This window comes from Nerophis lumbriciformis, linkage group LG11 (genome assembly GCF_033978685.3).
Source record: "Nerophis lumbriciformis linkage group LG11, RoL_Nlum_v2.1, whole genome shotgun sequence".
NCBI lineage: Eukaryota > Metazoa > Chordata > Actinopteri > Syngnathiformes > Syngnathidae > Nerophis > Nerophis lumbriciformis.
Genome location: NC_084558.2, coordinates 21,569,812 through 21,589,850, shown reverse-complemented (window position 1 = coordinate 21,589,850; position 20,039 = coordinate 21,569,812). Strand labels below are relative to the sequence as shown.

Here is a 20,039-nt window from a genome sequence, read left to right as displayed (position 1 = left end):
CCTAAAATACGTCTGGTTAGAAATGTACCGTATTTTCCGAATCATAAGCCAGTACTTTTTTTCTATGCTTTGAATCCTGCAGTTAGATTATGGATTTTTCTTTGTGAACGGCCAGAATGTTTTGTATTCAACGAATAGTTTTCATAAACCACCAAAGAGATACTGAAATGGTCTTTTGTTGTTTGTGTAATATTTTGGACGGTTTCCTCACTGCAGGTGAACGTCGCCAGTATTTCTTTTTGTTTAGCACCTTGAACCGGATGTACAAGTGCCATATTGTTTCTTCATTTGTCACAGTTTTACAATATAATTAAAACAATTCATACATACTAAATAGTCACATATTTGATAGTAGTGTTTTAATGCATATTTTTAGGCGCTATTGGAATGTAATCAAGCTAGCATCCTTAGCATAAGCTAATATGCTAACACTTTTACAATGGCATTATTTTTGTATTGTTTCAGTTTCACAAATTCCTCAGTAAATTCACCAAAACGTCACCGTGGAGTTATTGAGTCTGTTTAGCTGATTGGAGAGCTAGCTTACACAGCTAGTGGGTCCATGACGATGACCTTTGTTTTGTTTGATCAGCCGTTTTACTGCCGCGTTACAGACACCTTTTCGAAACAATTATGGGATGTAATTAAACACTGACACAATCTTTCCGTGTAAATAACTCATTCTACAACATACGTATACTCAGTATCTGCGGCTAATATAAGGACAACACGGTGGGAGAGGGGTTAGTGCGTCTGCCTCACAATACGAAGGTCCTGAGTAGTCGTGAGTTCAATCCCGGCCTCGGGATCTTTCTGTGTGGAGTTTGCATGTTCTACCCGTGACTGCGTGGGTTCCCTCCGGGTACTCCGGCTTCCTCCCACCTCCAAAGACATGCACCTGGGGATAGGTTGATTGGCAACACTAAATTGGCCCTAGTGTGGGAATGTTGTCTGTCTATCTGTGTTGGCCCTGCGATGAGGTGGCGACTTGTCCGGGGTGTACCCCGCCTTCCGCCCGATTGTAGCTGAGATAGGCTCCAGCGCCCCCCGCGACCCCGAAGGGAATAAGCGGTAGAAATGGATGGATGGATGGATATTTTTCTTCTTCTAAAATTTAGTGGGTGCGGCTTATATACCAGAAAATATGGTATTTCAAAAATGTTATTTACAAAAATCACAGAACGTTAATTAATATAATTCAAAAAATTAGAGCAACCCCAACTCCAACCCTATCCCAGCTTTACAATATTTAGGACATACATTTACAAAGCAATTCAAAAGACATACAAAGACATCATTTATTAAATACAATGCGAAAAAGAGGAAATTCCAGAATTAAAGAGGCTGTTTGCAACATTTACTTTGATGGCTAGAGGGCGCTAACTTGTATTTGTATTTTAAGCATTATATCCCGCTCTCTTACGGCTTATAAGACACACTAGCGCCGGGCGTTGTTAGCTAATGATAGCGATTTGGATTCATTGAATGTATATTCTATCATAACAACAACATGACTGCCAATTGTTTGTTGCTTCTCTATGACTGCTTTTGTATGTGTGCATGCTAGTGATGGTAAACGTGGTTCTTTTTACTGACTCGGGTACCTGTGAGTCACTCACCACGGTGAATCGGTTCACTTGATTCACTCATCACACAAAACGCATCCGCAAAAGATCGCACGTGGTTACTGCAGGCTAAGGCTTGCTCCCACACGATTCACTCAGCACAGAGCGCATGTGCAGAACAACGCGCATGATTGGCGACTGCACAAGTCTCGCTGTCAACCCTCACAAGGCGCATGCGTCGTGACTCGCACATACGTAAAACGTATGCATAAATGAGTTAGCTATATTGCCATTGCGGGACGAATAAAAGTCTGTCTAGCGCAGGGGTCGGCAACCCAAAATGTTGAAAGAGCCATATTGGACCAAAAATACAAAAACAAATCTGTCTGGAGCCGCAAAAAAATTAAAAGCCATATTACATACAGATAGTGTGTCATGAGATATAAATTTAATTAAGAGGACTTAAAGGAAACTAAATGAGCTCAAATATACCTACAAACGAGGCATTATGATGCAATATGTACATATAGCTAGCCTAAATAGCATGTTAGCATCGATTAGCTTGCAGTCATGCAGTGACCAAATATGCCCGATTAGCACTCCACACAAGTCAATAACATCAACAAAACTCACCTTTGTGCATTCATGCACAACGTTAAAAGTTTGGTGGACAAAATGAGACAGAAAAAGAAGTGGCATAAAACACGTCCTAGAAAGTCGGAGAAAGTTATACATGTAAAAAAAACTAGGGTGAGTTCAAGGACCGCCAACATTAGTAGGACAAAACGACGCTCGCCAAATACGCGAATTAGTGAAGCATGTTTAATATAAACAGTGGGATTTATAACAATTAGGGAGGGTTGTGTCATGTTTGGCCTCCTACAGAAACCATATTAAAACAAAAAATAAATTCTTTCCCCTCATCTTTTTCCATTTTTTTATACATCTTTGGAAAAGCTACAGGGAGCCACTAGGGCGGCGCTAGAGAGCCGCATGCGGCTCTAGAGCCGCGGGTTGCCGACCCCTGGTCTAGCGTATGTGATGGCAGAAGTGCAACAGCGCTAGTTGCTGGTTAAAAGGTGGTACACACCGAAGGAAATGCTCACAACTGTCCGATTTTTGAGAGATATTCCCAAAATCCGACATCCAAGCCTTCACACTAGGGCAGGGGTGGTTTATTAATTTTTACCGGTGGCCGCATGAGCAACCCGAGCACTGCTGGAGAGCCACATCGACAATATTTCAATTAAATTTTGCTCACTATTATTTTTGATATATACCGTAAGATAAACAATAATAATAATAATAACAAAAATTATTAATAATAATAATAATAATACTTTCATTTAACCTAACTTAACTTTATACCAAAAACAGATTGTCTTACACTACACTTCCTGATGTATAATACAATGCAAAAATGTCAATTTCTGCACAGGGTTAATTTAAAGTTTATCCTGCATCCTCTTTAAAAGTCCAACATTATTCCCCGTCAGATTTGGACAACCATCTGTTGTCACACCTGCCAGCTTGTCCAATTTCAGTCCTAACATATCCAAACACGCATTTACCAGTAGATGGCAGTCACACACAAGAGATACGTGTGGACTGCAGGTTGACTGGCGCCTGTTCAAATAAATGAAGCAAGCCTAAAACGTTGATGTTTTATTGAGAAAATAAAACATCACACACAGCGCTCAAAAATCTGTCAAAATGTTTTAGTACGACTTTGGTAAGTTATGAAGCTGTGGTTGTCGGAGCATTACAGCTACTGTAGTCAGAAGTGTTGTGCTTCAAAATACGGGTATTATTGTGGTGTGTGTATAAGGACCCCAAAATGGTACGTTTTGTTTCGACCTATGGTTCTTGCGGTTGTGTATTTGGGATCTGCATAAGTCGTAGTTGATAAGCTTGTTCTTTTTCCTCCGTCCTCTTGTTAATGGGCATTCATTCTCCGCTGTTGCCATTTCTAAAATAAAGTAGCGTACAGTTCTAACTAGAGATGTCCGATAATGGCTTTTTTTGCCGATATCCGATATTCCGATATTGTTAAACTCTTAATTACCGATTCCGATATCAACCGATACCGATATATACAGTCGTGGAATTAACACATTATTATGCCTAATTATGTTGTGATGCCCCGCTGGATGCATTAAACAATGTAACAAGGTTTTCCAAAATAAATCAACTCAAGTTATGGAAAAAAATACCAACATGGCACTGCCATATGCATGAGTTAGCGTCCCGGAAGAGCTAGTGCTGCAAGGGGTTCTGGGTATTTGTTCTGTTGTGTTTATGTTGTGTTACGGTGCGGATGTTCTCCCGAAATGTGTTTGTCATTCTTGTTTGGTGTGGGTTCACAGTGTGGCGCATATTTGTAAGTGTTAAAGTTGTTTATACGGCCACCCTCAGTGTGACCTGTATGGCTGTTGACCAATTATGCATTGCATTCACTATGTGATTGGACCGGTACGCAAAGGCAGTGCCTTTAAGGTTTATTGGCGCTCTATACTTCTTCCTACGTCCGTGTACCACTCTGTACAGCGGCGTTTTAAAAAGGTCAAACATTTTACTTTTTGAAACCAATACCAATAATTTCCAATATTACATTTTTTAAAGCATTTATCGGCCGATAATATTGGCAGTCCGATATTATCGGACATCTCCAGTTCTAACTTATATCTGTCAGTAGACCCGCTATGGAAGCCCTAAAAGCTACCAGTACAACAAAGATGACGGGGAGAAGACGCTGTCAAAGTGGAGCCATGTCAATAAGACCACCCACAAGGCAAGGGACCGTCAGAAAGCGGCTTGAAGACAGTCCGTTTAACATAATATATGCAACATTTTGACCAAAGAACCACCATTACATGTTATGTAGGCCACAAGGAAGTGTTTTAAATATAGAAAAAAAATAATAATAATATGACTCCTTTAATGCGCTTAATAACCTATTGTCTAAAAAATACGGTATTTATCAACAACATAAACAGTGTTGGGTCACGTCCTTCCAAAATGTAATACTGCTTGTTAATTAGTGATTTTGGTGTAATTGTGTGAATGCCACAGAGCATTCCTATTCCACATTTCTCAGAGATTCAAACTATTCCAACAACAACATATATTGACACGTTCCAAACCACACACATTTTCCATAATCCCACATTTTCCGCGACAAATTGTAAGTGAAAGGGAATGGACAGGTTTGACAAGTTCCACATTCGTCACATTTGTCTGCCAAATCAGAGCACTCTAAAGACTATGGAAGCCATCATACCTGTCGCTGTACGCAGCTGCAGCAGTAGCAGCTGGCTGGGCATATCTGTAAGATGCATATCCGCCCTACAAAAGAGACAATGGATTTAAATCATCCCTAATTGTAAACAAATAAGTAAAGTTTCAACATTTAATCAAATGCTCATAAATAAAACATTTAACTTAACTGATGATGCAGTCTATTAACTGTGGAAGAAATACATTTAGACGAGAACTCACATATATTTCTGCCCCATAAAAGCCATCCTGGTAGACCACACTGCTGACAGAAATAAGAGAGATGATGCATGTTTTAGATGAAATACTTTTTAAATAAAGAGACAATGCAAAATATGAGAGAGCTGAAAAAGGTTAGACATCTTCAGTTGTGCCTACCAGGTCTTTATTTTCCTAAAATAAAAAGTAGTTGTGCATTAACTTCCACTTGACCTTGAATAACTCCTCAGTCATAACGCTAATGATTTTACAACAATAAATACCAAGAAAGGCAATGATAGCAGCAGCTACTCATCTTAAAGGGAGGCTGTGGAATTTTGTCACGTTCCATTTTGCAGTTTAAGACACTTCATGAATGTCTAAATAACATTTTGCATTATATTCATTTATATTATTATGTGTTGTCTACCTTGTACTTTTTTTTATGTCATTGCCTGAAATAAATGAATAAATGAATGACAAATTAAATGAACATTCCGTTTTCCTTCACCATGTTAAGTGTTTTCATGACAAGACAACACACACGGGTTTTGAGGTGATAGGATCATTTTGATTTCCTGAAACATAATCCAACGTGCTGAGAAGTTAGTTACAAATCAGCTTTTGTGTTACACGACGTTGTGGTCAAAATTGGAATTGCCCCAAAACAAATTTGTATTCTACACTCTACTGCCATCTGGCGGCTAAAGTGTATAGTGCACCCCCACAATTCGTCACGTTCCATGTGTCAGGTAAACCGTGACGAATGGGGCCATATCCAATCTACTTGATTTATATAGCACATTTCAGAAAACAATAGAAGTTTCACAAAGTGCTGCACAGAAGTTGAGACATACTGTACATACTAGGAGAGTCAGTAATACAAACCCCGTTTCCATTTGAGTTGGTAAATTGTGTTAGATGTAAATATAAACCGAATACAATGATTTGCAAATCCTTTTTAACCCATATTCAGTTGAATGCACTACAAAGACAAGATATTTGATGTTCAAACTCATAAACTTTTTTTTTTTTTTTTTTTTGCAAATAATAATTAACTTAGAATTTTATGACTGCAACACGTGCCAAAGTAGTTGGGAAAGGGCATGTTCACCACTGTGTTACATGGCCTTTCCTTTTAACAACACTCAGTAAACGTTTGGGAACTGAGGAGACACATTTTTTAAGCTTCTCAGGTGGAATTCTTTCCCATTCTTGCTTGATGTACAGCTTAAGTTGTTCAACAATCCGGGGGTCTCCGTTGTGGTATTTTAGGCTTCATAATGCGCCACACATTTTCAATGGGAGACAGGTCTGGACTACAGGCAGACCAGTCGAGTACCCGCACTCTTTTACTATGAAGCCACGTTGATGTAACACGTGGCTTGGCATTGTCTTGCTGAAATAAGCAGGGGCGTCCATGGTAACGTTGCTTGGATGGCAACATATGTTGCTCCAAAACCTGTATGTACCTTTCAGCATTAATGGCGCCTTCACAGATTGTAAGTTACCCATGTCTTGGGCACTAATACACCCCCATACCATCACAGATGCTGGCTTTTCAACTTTGCGCCTATAACAATCCGGATGGTTCTTTTCCTCTTTGATCCGGAGGACACGACGTCCACAGTTTCCAAAAATACTTTGAAATGTGGACTCGTCAGACCACAGAAGACTTTTTCCACTTTATATCAGTCCATCTTAGATGAGCTCAGGCCCAGCGAAGCCGACGGCATTTCTGGGTGTTGTTGATAAACGGTTTTCGCCTTGCATAGGAGAGTTTTAACTTGCACTTACAGATGTAGCGACCAACTGTAGTTACTGACAGTGGGTTTCTGAAGTGTTCCTGAGCCCATGTGGTGATACCCTTTACACACTGATGTCGCTTGTTGATGCAGTACAGCCTGAGGGATCGAAGGTACGGGCTTAGCTGCTTACGTGCAGTGATTTCTCCAGATTCTCTGAACCCTGATGATATTACGGACCGTAGATGGTGAAATCCCTAAATTCCTTGCAATAGCTGGTTGAGAAAGGTTTTTCTTAAACTGTTCAACAATTTGCTCACGCATTTGTTGACTAAGTGGTGACCCTCGCCCCATCCTTGTTTGTGAATGACCGAGCATTTCATGGAATCTACTTTTATACCCAATCATGGCACCCACCTGTTCCCAATTTGCCTGTTCACCTGTGGGATGTTCCAAATAAGTGTTTGATGAGCATTCCTCAACTTTATCAGTATTTATTGCCACCTTTCCCAACTTCTTTGTCACGTGTTGCTGGCATCAAATTCTAAAGTTAATGATTAATTGCAAAAAAAAAAAGTTTATCAGTTTGAACATCAAATATGTTGTCTTTGTAGCATATTCAACTGAATATGGGTTGAAAATGATTTGCAAATCATTGTATTCCGTTTATATTTACATCTAAGACAATTTCCCAACTCATATGGAAACGGGGTTTGTATAAAACATTTAACTATAAAAGAATAAATATGTCAGAAAAAATAAAATAGACACAACTCTCATGCTGGTTTGAAAGCCGAAGAGAAAAAATATGTTTGAAGACGTTATTTAATACTCATTAAAGAGGGAGCCGTCCGAATATGATTCCCCTTCTTAGTGTACTCTCTTACGCTTGTTTTTTTTTTGTTGTGATATGAAATTATAAATTTTTCCGATCCAAACATTTAAACATAAACTAGCTGCTAGCTGAGAATGGTCCTCCGTTTATTTGTTAGATCAATGTTAATGTTCGTTAAAGACAATTGTTGCATTTGTGGAAAAATTGCAAGTAAAAATGTGTGTAGCAGTACCTGTAACTGTTGAAGACCTCTGCTCTAAATTGATGAGCACCAAACAGGACAAGACATTTTCTACAATACATAAAGCTATGAAGTATTTCAAATAATTGTAATTATTTGTTGTAATTAATTACAAGAGCAAATCAACATCCTGAAAACGGGACCATTCATCATGTTTTTTTTGTATTGTTTCCCACACTAGTTACTTTTTTCATTTCCTCTGCAGATACCTTTGACGTCCTGCACATGGCATATCATTCGCCAATAAGTGGTGTCCAAAAGCACAGTGGCTGCGGCGGAAAGGCCGTTCCTCTTCGTGAAGTGCCATACACTCTCAACCACGATCTGCTGTTGCCGTTTCTACTTTTGCAGTCTTTTCATTATTGCCGCCTCATTACCTTGTCTTCCTCCCAGGCACATTGATCCACTCCAGCTGCACATTTTTGCCTCGCATTTCCTATTGTGCTCGCTTGTTTGTTCCTTTTCCGTGGTGCTCTTTTGTTTTTTTTTATTCCCATGTCACCAGTCCATACCTGATTTTTGTCTGTTGGTCTATTCGTGAACACTACATTAAAGTCTGTATTTTGCCAATTCTGCCTCTTTGTATCACACGGTCTTATCTACTCCAAATGTACACTATTAATCTCCTATCTTTTCACAGCCTTCTCCCTGTCATCTGCATTTCTTGGTCTTTTATTATTTGTGTCAGCATCACACAGACTCTCAGACATCCAACCCCCCCCCACTCACACACACTCTTGTATTTGTTACCTTCTTGAGACCTTCGAAAAATGCCTCCCTCTTTAGGACCACCCTTTCTAGATATATAAAGATTAGTATTTACAACATTAATATTATATACATACTATGCAAATATAAAAAAGCTTGTTGGGAAAAATGAGTTGGAATTTCACAAGAAAAACTTAGAATTTTGGCAGTATTATAATAAACGTCGTCATTTTACTCAACGCAAGTCAAAATTTTGCAAGAAAAACTGAACATTTGTGCGATATTATGATAAAACTTTGCATTTTACTCAATATCAGTCGCAATTTTCAAAGAAAAAGCTTTACATTTTGGCAATTTTATGAAAAGAGTCGTGATTTTACTCGACAAAAGTCACAATTTTATAAAAAAAACTTTAAAATTTTGGCAATATTATAATAATAATCTGAATTTTACTTGGCAAAATTACGACAAAAGTCATAATTTTTTGAGTAAAATTATGACTTTTTACTTGGCAAAATTACGACAAAAGTCATAATTTTTTGAGTAAAATTATGACTTTTGTCGTAATTTTGCCAAGTAAAATTCAGATTATTATTATAATATTGCCAACATTTTAAAGTTTTCTTATAAAATTGTGACTTTTGTCGAGTAAAATCACGACTCTTTTCATAAAATTGCCAAAATGTAAAGCTTTTTCTTTGAAAATTGCGACTGATATTGAGTAAAATGCAAACTTTTATCATAATTTTGCCAAGTAAAATTCAGATTATTATTATATTAACAAAATAATTGGCAATATTGTGATACAAGTGAGAATTTTTATGACAAATGTCACCATTTTGCATTAAAAAGTAATCATTTTACATAAAAAAAGGAAATAATTTTACGAAAAAATATTGCAATATACAGAAACAGAAAGTATATGAGAAATGGTTCCCGATTTTATAAGAAATAAGTCGACACATTTTGAGAAAAAGACTGCTTCATTAATCTTCATTATTACAGTATGTCTCTATATACATATTTATTTTATTTGTTTTATTAATTTTGGCCAAAGGGAGCGCATTTCAATTTCTTACACACATTTGTTACATATGTTGACCAGAAGGGGAGCACTTCAAATTTTTACACACACTTGTTATTTCATATGTTGACCAGAGAGGGAGCATTTTTAAAACCGACACACAGTCAATTTGAAAAATCCGTCCTTTTTGGGACCACCCTCATTTTGACAGATTTCACCACTAGGTATGCAAATGAGACATTCTCTATTAGATGCAATGGTTTTCCATATTGGGACCATGATTTATGTCCTAACTTGTTCACCAGTCCTCATATGGAAGGTAATTTTCCTTGTTGATGTCTCAAGAAGGGTAGTAATACAAGAACACACACACACACACACACACACACACACACACACACACACACACACACGCACACACACTGCCCAGATAACACGATCTTGCTCTGTCTGAGGGGGGCCTATTTGAGTGTGCAGGGTAGGTCATAGCAGTTCAGTCACAGCAGAATAAAGAGCGACACAGAAAAAAAGAAAGACAAATTGGGCCATTCTGGAATCAAAGAGCAATTTTCCGCTCTATTAGAAAATGCCCTTTTTGTTTTCCACTCACCATTCTTCTATTATGGCACGTGTGTGGGTTAAAATGTGTGTGTGTGAGACTGGTGATGTTGTTATATGTGAACATATGCATGTCACTCACGCGCCATAGGCAGGGATAGGAGGGGGAGGTGGTGCAGCACGGAATGTGTTAAAGACAGCCCGGCCCCTCCCTCTCAAATGGGCCCCTCTATAGGCCACTGCTGCCCCTGTGGTGGGGTATGGAAACCCTGTGACTGAAAGAGAAATCACACAAAAACAAAACGCATTGGTTAATTTTTTTTGTACAAATACTTGTAAACCTACAATGTCACAAATTGTCACGTAGCGTCAAAAAAAATGAACAGCCATTATTTGGGGAATGTCTCTTTGGGGTGTCAAACTGGTTTTCATCGAGGGCCACATCGCAATTTCATCTGCCCCCAGAGGGCCATTTAGAAAAATTAGTAATATATCAATATAAATATATAAGAATTTTCCTCATGATATTGTAAATATAATATGATATGATACACGATTAATGATGCATGTAAATCATTTTTTTAAACGTTTACTGTGGAAAAAAAGGTAAATTCTGTCATAAAAACTGGAGGCTCAGTTGCCAGAATTTTATCATAAAATTTACCATGTTTTTTTCAGCATATTCCTGTAAATAGAAAAAACAGGACCACCATTTTTTTTACAGTGGTACCTTAGTTAAATTATTTAACAAAAAATAATAATTAGCATCATAAAGTATATTATAACAGTAATAATTTTTCTAAATAAAACCCCGGAAGACAAGATCACTTGTCTTCCTGGCGGTCAGCCCCTACAGATCCAACCACAGGATTTAGAGAAAGGAGGAGTGAGCAGAGCCCACAAAGGAGCCTCCTCAATGGCTGACGCGATATATAGTGAAGTGCGTGCAAATAATAATTAACTTAGAATTTAATGGCAGCAATACTGTGTTGGCCCTGCGATGAGATGGCGACTTGTCCAGGGTGTACCCCGCTTTTCGCCCGAATGCAGCTGAGATAGGCTCCAGCATCCCCCGCAACATCGAAAGGGACAAGCGGTAGAAAATGAATGGATGGATGGAACACATTACAAAAAAGTTGGCACAGGGGCATGTTTACCACTGTGTTACATGGCCTTTCCTTTTAACAACACTCAGTAAACGTTTGGGACTGAGGAGACCAATTTTTGAAGCTTTTCAGGTGGAATTATTTCCCATTCTTGCCTAATGTACATCTTAAGTTGTTCAACAGTCCTTTGTCGTAATTTACGCTTTATGATGCGCCACACATTTTCAATGAGAGACAGGTCCGGACTACAGGCAGGCCAGTCTAGTACCCGCACTCTTTTACTATGAAGCCACGCTGTTGTAACACGTGGCTTGGCATTGTCTTGCTGAAATAAGCAGGGGCGTCCATGAAAAAGACATACCTTGGATGGAAACATATGTTGCTCCAAAACCTGTATGTACCTTTCAGCATTAATGGTGCCTTCACAAATGTGTAAGTTAGCCATGCCTTGGGCACTAATACACCCCCATACCATTACAGATGCTGGCTTTTCAACTTTGCGCCTAGAACAGTCCGGATGGTTCTTTTTCCTCTTTGGTGCGGAGGACATGTGGCCCGCAAAAGCCTTACAGGTGCTATATATAGCAATGTGGCCAGAAATGGTACTGCAATAACAGTCAAAATCCTGTAGTCCCCCCCTCCCTAACTGAGGTTGCTAGATCTGGCACCCAAGCTTAGAGTTTGACACCTGTGGCTTATAGGGAAGCTTTTCAAACAACCTGTCCAGTTACAACTGTCCAACCTACTGCTGGAGGTCATGCTGAAGAATTCAGAGGTAGTCTTTTTTCATCTTTCGGTTCACAAGGAGCCGTGCAGTTGTTTCCACCGGCAGCAAAACAACCCTGGAGCATGAGAACATCACCGTCTTACCTAAAAGGGGCCGTCCCAACGGACCACACAGTTTTCCTCGGGAACTGAGGTATTCAAACTTTTTCCACACAGGGTCACCATAAAGAAAAAGTGAAGGATGCGGAGGGCACACTTTGACAGATTTTATGCATTAAAGATGCTTAAACCAACCCAATGCAGGTCACTATAAGTCACATGTGTCAAACTCGAGACCGGAGGCCAGATCTGGCTCGCCCTATCATTTTATATGGCCCGTAAACGCCTGGAATAATTTGCGTCAAAAAATATATTTTTCTTTTCTTACTAAATATACTCGTTCTTTCCATTTTGACAGAATAAAATATATGTACTCCATGAAATTGCATACCTTTTAAACTTTGATATTATATCATATTGAGAAATAAAATATATTATAATACATTCCAAACATGTTTTTTTTCGGTAAAATAAAAACAAAATACTTAAATATCTGCTTAACAAATTGTACAATGATTTTGCGGCAAAAACCCGGCAGATCAGTTGCCAGAACTTCAATGTTAAAAACCCCCCAAAAAACTGTGGTACCGTTTTTGCATTTTTAGTAGAGATGTCCGATAATGGCTTTTTTGCCGATATCCGGTATTCCGATATTGTCCAACTCTGAATTACCGATACCGATATCAACCGATACCGATATATACAGTCGTGGAATTAACACATTATTATGCCTAATTTTGTTGTGATGCCCCGCTGGATGCATTAAACAATGTAACAAGGTTTTCCAAAATAAATCAACTCATGTTATGGAAAAAATGCCAACATGGCACTGCCATATTTATTATTGAATTCACAAAGTGCATTATTTTTTTTAACATGCCTCAAAACAGCAGCTTGGAATTTGGGACATGCTCTCCCTGAGAGAGCATGAGGAGGTTGAGGTGGGCGGGGTTGAGGCGGGGTAGCGGGGGGTGTATTTTGTAGCGTCCCGGAAGAGTTAGTGCTGCAAGGGGTTCTGGGTATTTGTTCTGTTGTGTTTATGTTGTGTTACGGTGCGGATGTTATCCTGAAATGTGTTTGTCATTCTTGTTTGGTGTGGGTTCACAGTGTGGGGCATATTTGTAACAGTGTTAAAGTTGTTTATACGGCCACCCTCAGTGTGACCTGTATGGCTGTTGACCAAGTATGCCTTGCGTGTGTGAAAAGCCGTAGATATTATGTGACTGGGCCGGCACGCAAAGGCAGTGACTTTAAGGTTTATTGGCGCTCTGTACTTCTCTCTACGTCCGTGTACACAGCGGCGTTTTAAAAAGTCATACATTTTACTTTTTGAAACTGATAATTTTGAAACCGATACCGATAATTTCCGATATTACATTTTTTTAAAGCATTTATCGACCGATAATATCGGCAGTCCGATATTATCGGACATCTCTAATTTTTAGTAAAACACCATTAAATCGACAACCATATATTTTACAGTACAACACTGGCAGCTTAGTCATCAGATAAAAACAAAATTGTGGTACAGTTTTTCCATTTACAGCAATACACTGTAAAAACAACTGTATATTTTACTGTAAAATTCTGGCAACTGGGATGCCAGTTTTTTACCATAATAAACAGTTGTACCATTATTTTTAATTTACAGTAATATGCTGTAACAAAAACCCACTGTAATATTTACGGTAAAATTTTGTCAACTGAGCTGCCAGGTATTTTTTTTTTACTGTATAATCTGCAGGGTTTTTTTTAGTGTCTGTACAAAAAAGTCTTATCATCCAATGCATATCATAATGCGATATCATGAAGCAAATCCTTATCTATTAATATGTATATATTATCCACTGTTACAAGTGGCCCTTGATGATAAGGAGTAGAGATGTCTGATAATATCGGCCTGCCGATATTATCGGCCGATAAATGCTTTAAAATGTAATATCGGAAATTATCGGTATCGGTTTCAAAAAGTAAAATTAATGACTTTTTATAACGCAGCTGTACGGAGGGTACATATCCGGTAAAACACGAACGTAGGGCATACTTGCCAACCCTTCCGATTTTCCCGGGAGACTCCCGAATTTCAGTGCCCCTCCCGGGGCAACCATTCTCCCGAATTTCTCCCGATTTCCACCCGGACAACAATATTGGGGGCGTACCTGAAAGGCACTGCCTTTAGCGTCCTCTACAACCTGTCGTCACATCTACTTTTCCTCCATACAAACAGCGTGCCGGCCCAGTTACATATTATATGCGGCAATTACACAAACATTAGTAAATGCAAGGCATACTTGATCAACATCCATACAGGTCACACTGAAGATGGCCGTATAAACAACTTTAACACTGTTACAAATATGCGCCACACTGTGAACCCACACCAAACAAGAATGACAAACACATTTCGGGAGAACATCCGCACCATAACACAACATAAACACAACAGAACAAATACCCAGAACCCCTTGCAGCACTAACTCTTCCGGGACGCTACAATATACACCCACCGCTACCACCAAACAAAGCCCCCTCCCCCATTCCACCTCAACCCTGGCCTCTCCCCATCTCCCGAATTCGGAGGTCTCAAGGTTGGCAAGTACGCTCTAGTATACTCTGGACTGAAGCTGTGTGCCTTCATTGTTTTTGTAGCTGTTGTTTTGAGGCATGTTTAAAAAAAAAAAAAAAATGCACTTTGTGAAAGTCAAAGTATAGTATTTCCCATAGTTGTAATGGGTATCAGGATTATCTCAGGGAGAGCATGTCCCAAATTCCAAGCTGTTTTGAGGCATGTTAAAAAAAAAAATGCACTTTGTGACTTCAATAATAAATATGGCAGTGCCATGTTGGCCCTTTTTTCCATAACTGTATTAGTAGATTGCACAGTACAGTACATATTCCGTACAATTGACCACTAAATGGTAACACTCGAATAAGTTTTTCAACTTGTTTAAGTCGGGGTCCACGTTAATTAATTCATGGTAAAGTTACATTGTTTAATGCATCCAGTGGGGCATCACAACAAAATTAGGCATAATAATGTGTTAATTCCACGACTGTATATATCGGTATTGGTTGATATCGGTATCGGTTGATATCGGAATCGGTTATTAAGAGTTGGACAATATCGGAATATCGGATATCGGCAAAAAAGCCATCATCGGACATCTCTGAATACAACATCTACATGTTAGTGTAATATCCCAAAAATATATCTTAATAATCATACTCTTATTTTGTTTTTACAACATGCTGAGGAACAGTGAAAACCAGCTGCGAACCCAAAAATTGACTTTTGACACCCCTGCTATACAAGTTAATTTTATAGTCAAACTCCAGCAAAGATCAGGCAACATTTTTTGTGTGCTGAGAGCCACATATGTACTGTCAAACGGTAGAAAATGGATGGACATATCAACTAGAGAAGGCAATTTATGTGGATTTATTGGAATGTGGAAAATGAATAACCTGAATATTTTAAAGTTGGAATAGATTGAATTGGGTGACAAATGTGGAAGTAAAAGAAAACATATAAAACAGGATTTATTTTATGGAAAATGTGGAAATTCGGGGAAAGTAGGGATTTTTAAAAATGTGGTAAATGGTTAGTTTAATGTTTTCCTGCCGGTAGAGTAGACTATGTCTCCCGGCTGGCCTGGGAACGCCTCGGGGTCCCAAAGGAAGAGCTGGACGAAGTGGCTGGGGAGAGGGAAGTCTGGGCTTCCCTGCTTAGGCTGCTGCCCCCGCGGCCCGACCTCGGATAAGCGGAAGAAGATGGATGGATGGATGGATGGATGGATGGAAGGATGTCAGTAGAGTAATGCAATAAACGTGGAACTTGTAAACAATTGTCTATTCATTTTCAATGGGAATCTTGTCATGGAAATTGTGGGTTTATAGAAAATATAGGACTTTTTGAAATGTATCAATAGCTAGCCATCGTGTCCTTAAATATGTGGTCTGAATCCGTTGTGAAAGTAGTTGAGTTTCAATAAAACACAAAATAAATAGAGCATGTTGCTATAAAGTACTCACAAAAAGTTAAGGATATTCAAGCATTCATGCGCAATTGATGATTGATAAACCTAAAATGAACTCTAACCTTTACAGTTGAATCGAACCATCCATCGCTAAACTTTTGAATGCTCGCGTGTAACTGTTCAATATTTTAGTACTTTTTGAACAACCTACTGTTCTGTAACGAGGAGCAGAAAGGGCAAAAGTCCAAAAAGGTGTGTGGTTAATCGACCAGTACATGTCCTGGTTCAACTGGTATTTAATCAGTCCTCTTCATCATGCTGCTCACATTTTGACAACACGAGACACAGAGGACATCCAGCAATTGGTCAGCAGTTCCTAGTGCAAGGCTTCAAACAGAATGTTCTCAGAGGCAAGTGGCCACTGAGCTTAGAGTGTCACAGAGTGTCGTCAGCAGGTTGCAACAGCGACTGTCAAACAAGTCACCGGTTGTTCAGCTGCTTGTTAGAGAAAAGTTATATATATTTTATTAGTGAGAACAACATCCACGAGCGACATCGCCATACTTTATCTACGTGACTCAAGAACGGAATATCCACATGCTACAATTTCAGGTAATCAACATGTAATCCTGTCATTCAAAATAATTCACTGCATACACTGCAAAAACTGAAATCTAAGTAAGATTAAATATCTCAAATAAGGGTGATATTTGCTTATTTTCTGTCTGATAAGATAATTCTTCTCACTAAGCTGATGTTATGTTAGTGTTTTACTTGTTTTAAAGGGGAACATTATCACCAGACCTATGTAAGCATCAATATATACCTTGATGTTGCAGAAAAAAGACCATATATTTTTTTAACCGATTTCCGAACTCTAAATGGGTGAATTTTGGCGAATTAAACGCCTTTCTAATATTCGCTCTCGGCGCGATGGTGACGTCACATCGGGAAGCAATCCGCCATTTTCTCAAACACCGAGTCAAATCAGCTCTGTTATTTTCCATTTTTTCGACTGTTTTCCGTACCTTGGAGACCTCATGCCTCGTCGGAGTGTTGTCGGAGTGTGTAACAACACGAACAGGGACGGATTCAAGTTGCACCAGTGGCCCAAAGATGCGAAAGTGGCAAGAAATTGGACGTTTGTTCCGCACACTTTACCGACGAAAGCTATGCTACGACAGAGATGACAAGAATGTGTGGATATCCTGCGACACTCAAAGCAGATGCATTTCCAACGATAAAGTCAAAGAAATCTGCCGCCAGACCCCCATTGAATGTGCCGGAGTGTGTGAGCAATTCAGGGACAAAGGACCTCGGTTGCACGGCAAGCAAGTTCATAGTTCAGTTTGTTCCCGCAGACGAGCGAGCTAAACCCCCTGGATGTCTTGGCTCACACCGTCCCGAAGATGATCAAGAGAAGAATATCGACCCTAGCTTCCCTGGCCTGCTGACATGAGGGTATGTCTACAGAATATATTAATTGATGAAAATTGGGCTGTCTGCACTCTCAAAGTGCATGTTGTTGCCAAATGTATTTCATATGCTGTAAACCTAGTTCATAGTTGTTAGTTTCCTTTAATGTCAAACAAACACATACCCGTCGTTGGTTAGAAGGCGATCGCCGAATTCGTCCTCGCTTTCTCCCGTGTCACTGGCTGTCGTGTCGTTTTCGTCGGTTTCGCTTGCATACGGTTCAAACCGATATGGCTCAATAGCTTCAGTTTCTTCTTCAATTTCATTTTCGCTACCTGCCTCCACACTACAACCATCCGTTTCAATACATGCGTAATCTGTTGAATCGCTTAAGCCGCTGAAATCCGAGTCTGAATCCGAGCTAATGTCGCTATAGCTTGTTGTTCTTTCCGCCATGTTTGTTTGTGTTGGCTTCACTATGTGACGTCACAGGAAAATGGACGGGTGGTTAAAATCAGGCACTTTGAAGCTTTTTTTAGGGATATTGCGTGATGGGTAAAATTTTGAAAAAAACTTCGAAAAATATAATAAGCCACTGGGAACTGATTTTTAATGGTTTTAACCATTCTGAAATTGTGATAATGTTCCCCTTTGAGGGTTTTGGTCCTAAATTATCTCAGTAAGATATTACAGCTTGTAGCTGAGATTTTGGTGACCTAAATTGAGTAACACATGCTTGAAACTAGAATATCAACTGATGCAAAGCTGTGTCATTAACACTCCCAAGTATAAAACTACTTTTTTTAAAGTAATAATTTCTTACTTTAAGCATGAAAAAAAAAATCATGATGCCGAGCGCATATCATTATGTCAAGATAATAGCACTAGCATTTGCTTTATTTAAGAATATTTTTCAACATATTGAGCAAAAAGGTCTCTTTTTTTTTTTCTACCAAGAAAAGTGCACTTGTTATTAGTGAGAATATACTTATTTTAAGGTATTTTTGGGTTCATTGAGGTGAGCTAATTTTACTTGTTTTGGAAAGTCTTGACAAGCCACATTTTCTTGTTCTATTGGCAGATAATTTTGCTTAGTTCAAATAAAATACCCTAAACGTTTGTATTTTTTTTTCTTGTTTTTGAACACTGACTTTTTGCAGTGTAGTATTCAAATTAATAGTTAAGCACTTCCTTCCAAAAGTGATTTTTTCCCCTGATGATTACCATAACCTCAAGAACCAAAGCAGATTAATTTAAAAAGGGCTGTTAATGTTAACACTTCTCGTTAAGGCACCTTCTCTCACGCACACGCACTTCCGGGTTCACAATAATAGCGTGATACGTCACATCCGGTCCAACAAAATAAAAAATGGCTTACATTTGTTCAAACACCTAGTTAAACTAAGGGAGAGTAAATGCAGATGTAAATGGTGCACTATGTAAAGTTGTTTGTGGGTGTCTTTTAGGGTTGTGCGGTATACCGGTATTAGTATAGTAGCGTGATATTAATGAATCATATTCGGTACTATACCGCCTCTGAAAAGTACCGGTCCGATAAAAAAACTAACGATAAAGGTGACGCTATAACACTGAAACGCTCACCGGAAGAGGTGCTTTAAGACATGGCTAGGTAGCTAGGAGCTAAAGTCCAGCCCCAGTCGGCAGTGTTTTAGCTACTTCTAAATCACTAATCCTCGCCTCCATGGCGACAAATAAAGTACGTTTTTTACAAGTATCATCCCTGCAGGACAAGGAATATCTAAACATGCTTCACTACACACCGTAGCTCACCAACGTCAAAATGTAAACAAACGCCATTGGTGGATCTACACCTGACATCCACTGTAATGATACCAAGTATAGGAGTGTATCTAGTCGATACTACTATGATTACATCAATATTTTTTGGCATCACAACATCTTCTTTCGTTTTTTAAAAATGTATATTATGTTTATAAACTCAGTAAATATATCCCTGGACACATGAGGACTTTGAATATGACCAATGTATGATCCTGTAACTACTTGGTATCGGATTGATACATAAACTTTGGGGTATCATCCAAAACTAATGTCAAGTATCAAACAACAGAAGAATAAGTGATTATTACATTTTAACAGAAGTGTAGATAGAACATGTTAAAAGAGAAAGTATGCAGATATTAACAGTAAATGAACAAGTAGATTAATAATTCATTTTCTACCACTTGTCCTTAATAATGTTGACAAAATAATAGAATGGAAAATGACACAATATGTTACTGCATATGTCAGAAGACTAAATTAGGAGCCTTTATTTGTTTACTTACTATGTTCACTATTTTATTTAAGGACTTAACTGCAATAAGAAACATATGTTTAATGTACCGTAAGATGTTTTGTTAAAATAAAGCCAATAATGCAACTTTTTGTGGCGCACTTTATTTAGAAAAGTACCGAAAAGTATCAAAATAATTTTGGTACTGGGACAACACGAGTGTCTTTATTACATTATCTTTTCAAAAAACAGTACATCCGTATCTAGTTTGCTATATTATTGCAGGGCATTTCAAAATGTGCACTTCA

At 38.6% G+C, this 20,039-nt stretch overlaps 1 protein-coding gene across 1 annotated transcript in view; it reads right to left on the bottom strand.

Annotated features, from left to right (window-relative positions):
- Nucleotides 1-20,039, bottom strand: part of rbfox3a (RNA binding fox-1 homolog 3a) — a 1,142,209-nt gene that overhangs the window by 53,883 nt on the left and 1,068,287 nt on the right. Inside the window, exons 11-13 of the mRNA XM_061967072.1 lie at nt 10,293-10,425; nt 5,064-5,103; nt 4,846-4,910 (exon numbers count right to left, since the gene is read on the bottom strand). Coding sequence (XP_061823056.1) covers nt 4,846-4,910; nt 5,064-5,103; nt 10,293-10,425 — 238 coding nt within the window. The remainder of the gene's footprint in view (nt 1-4,845; nt 4,911-5,063; nt 5,104-10,292; nt 10,426-20,039) is intronic.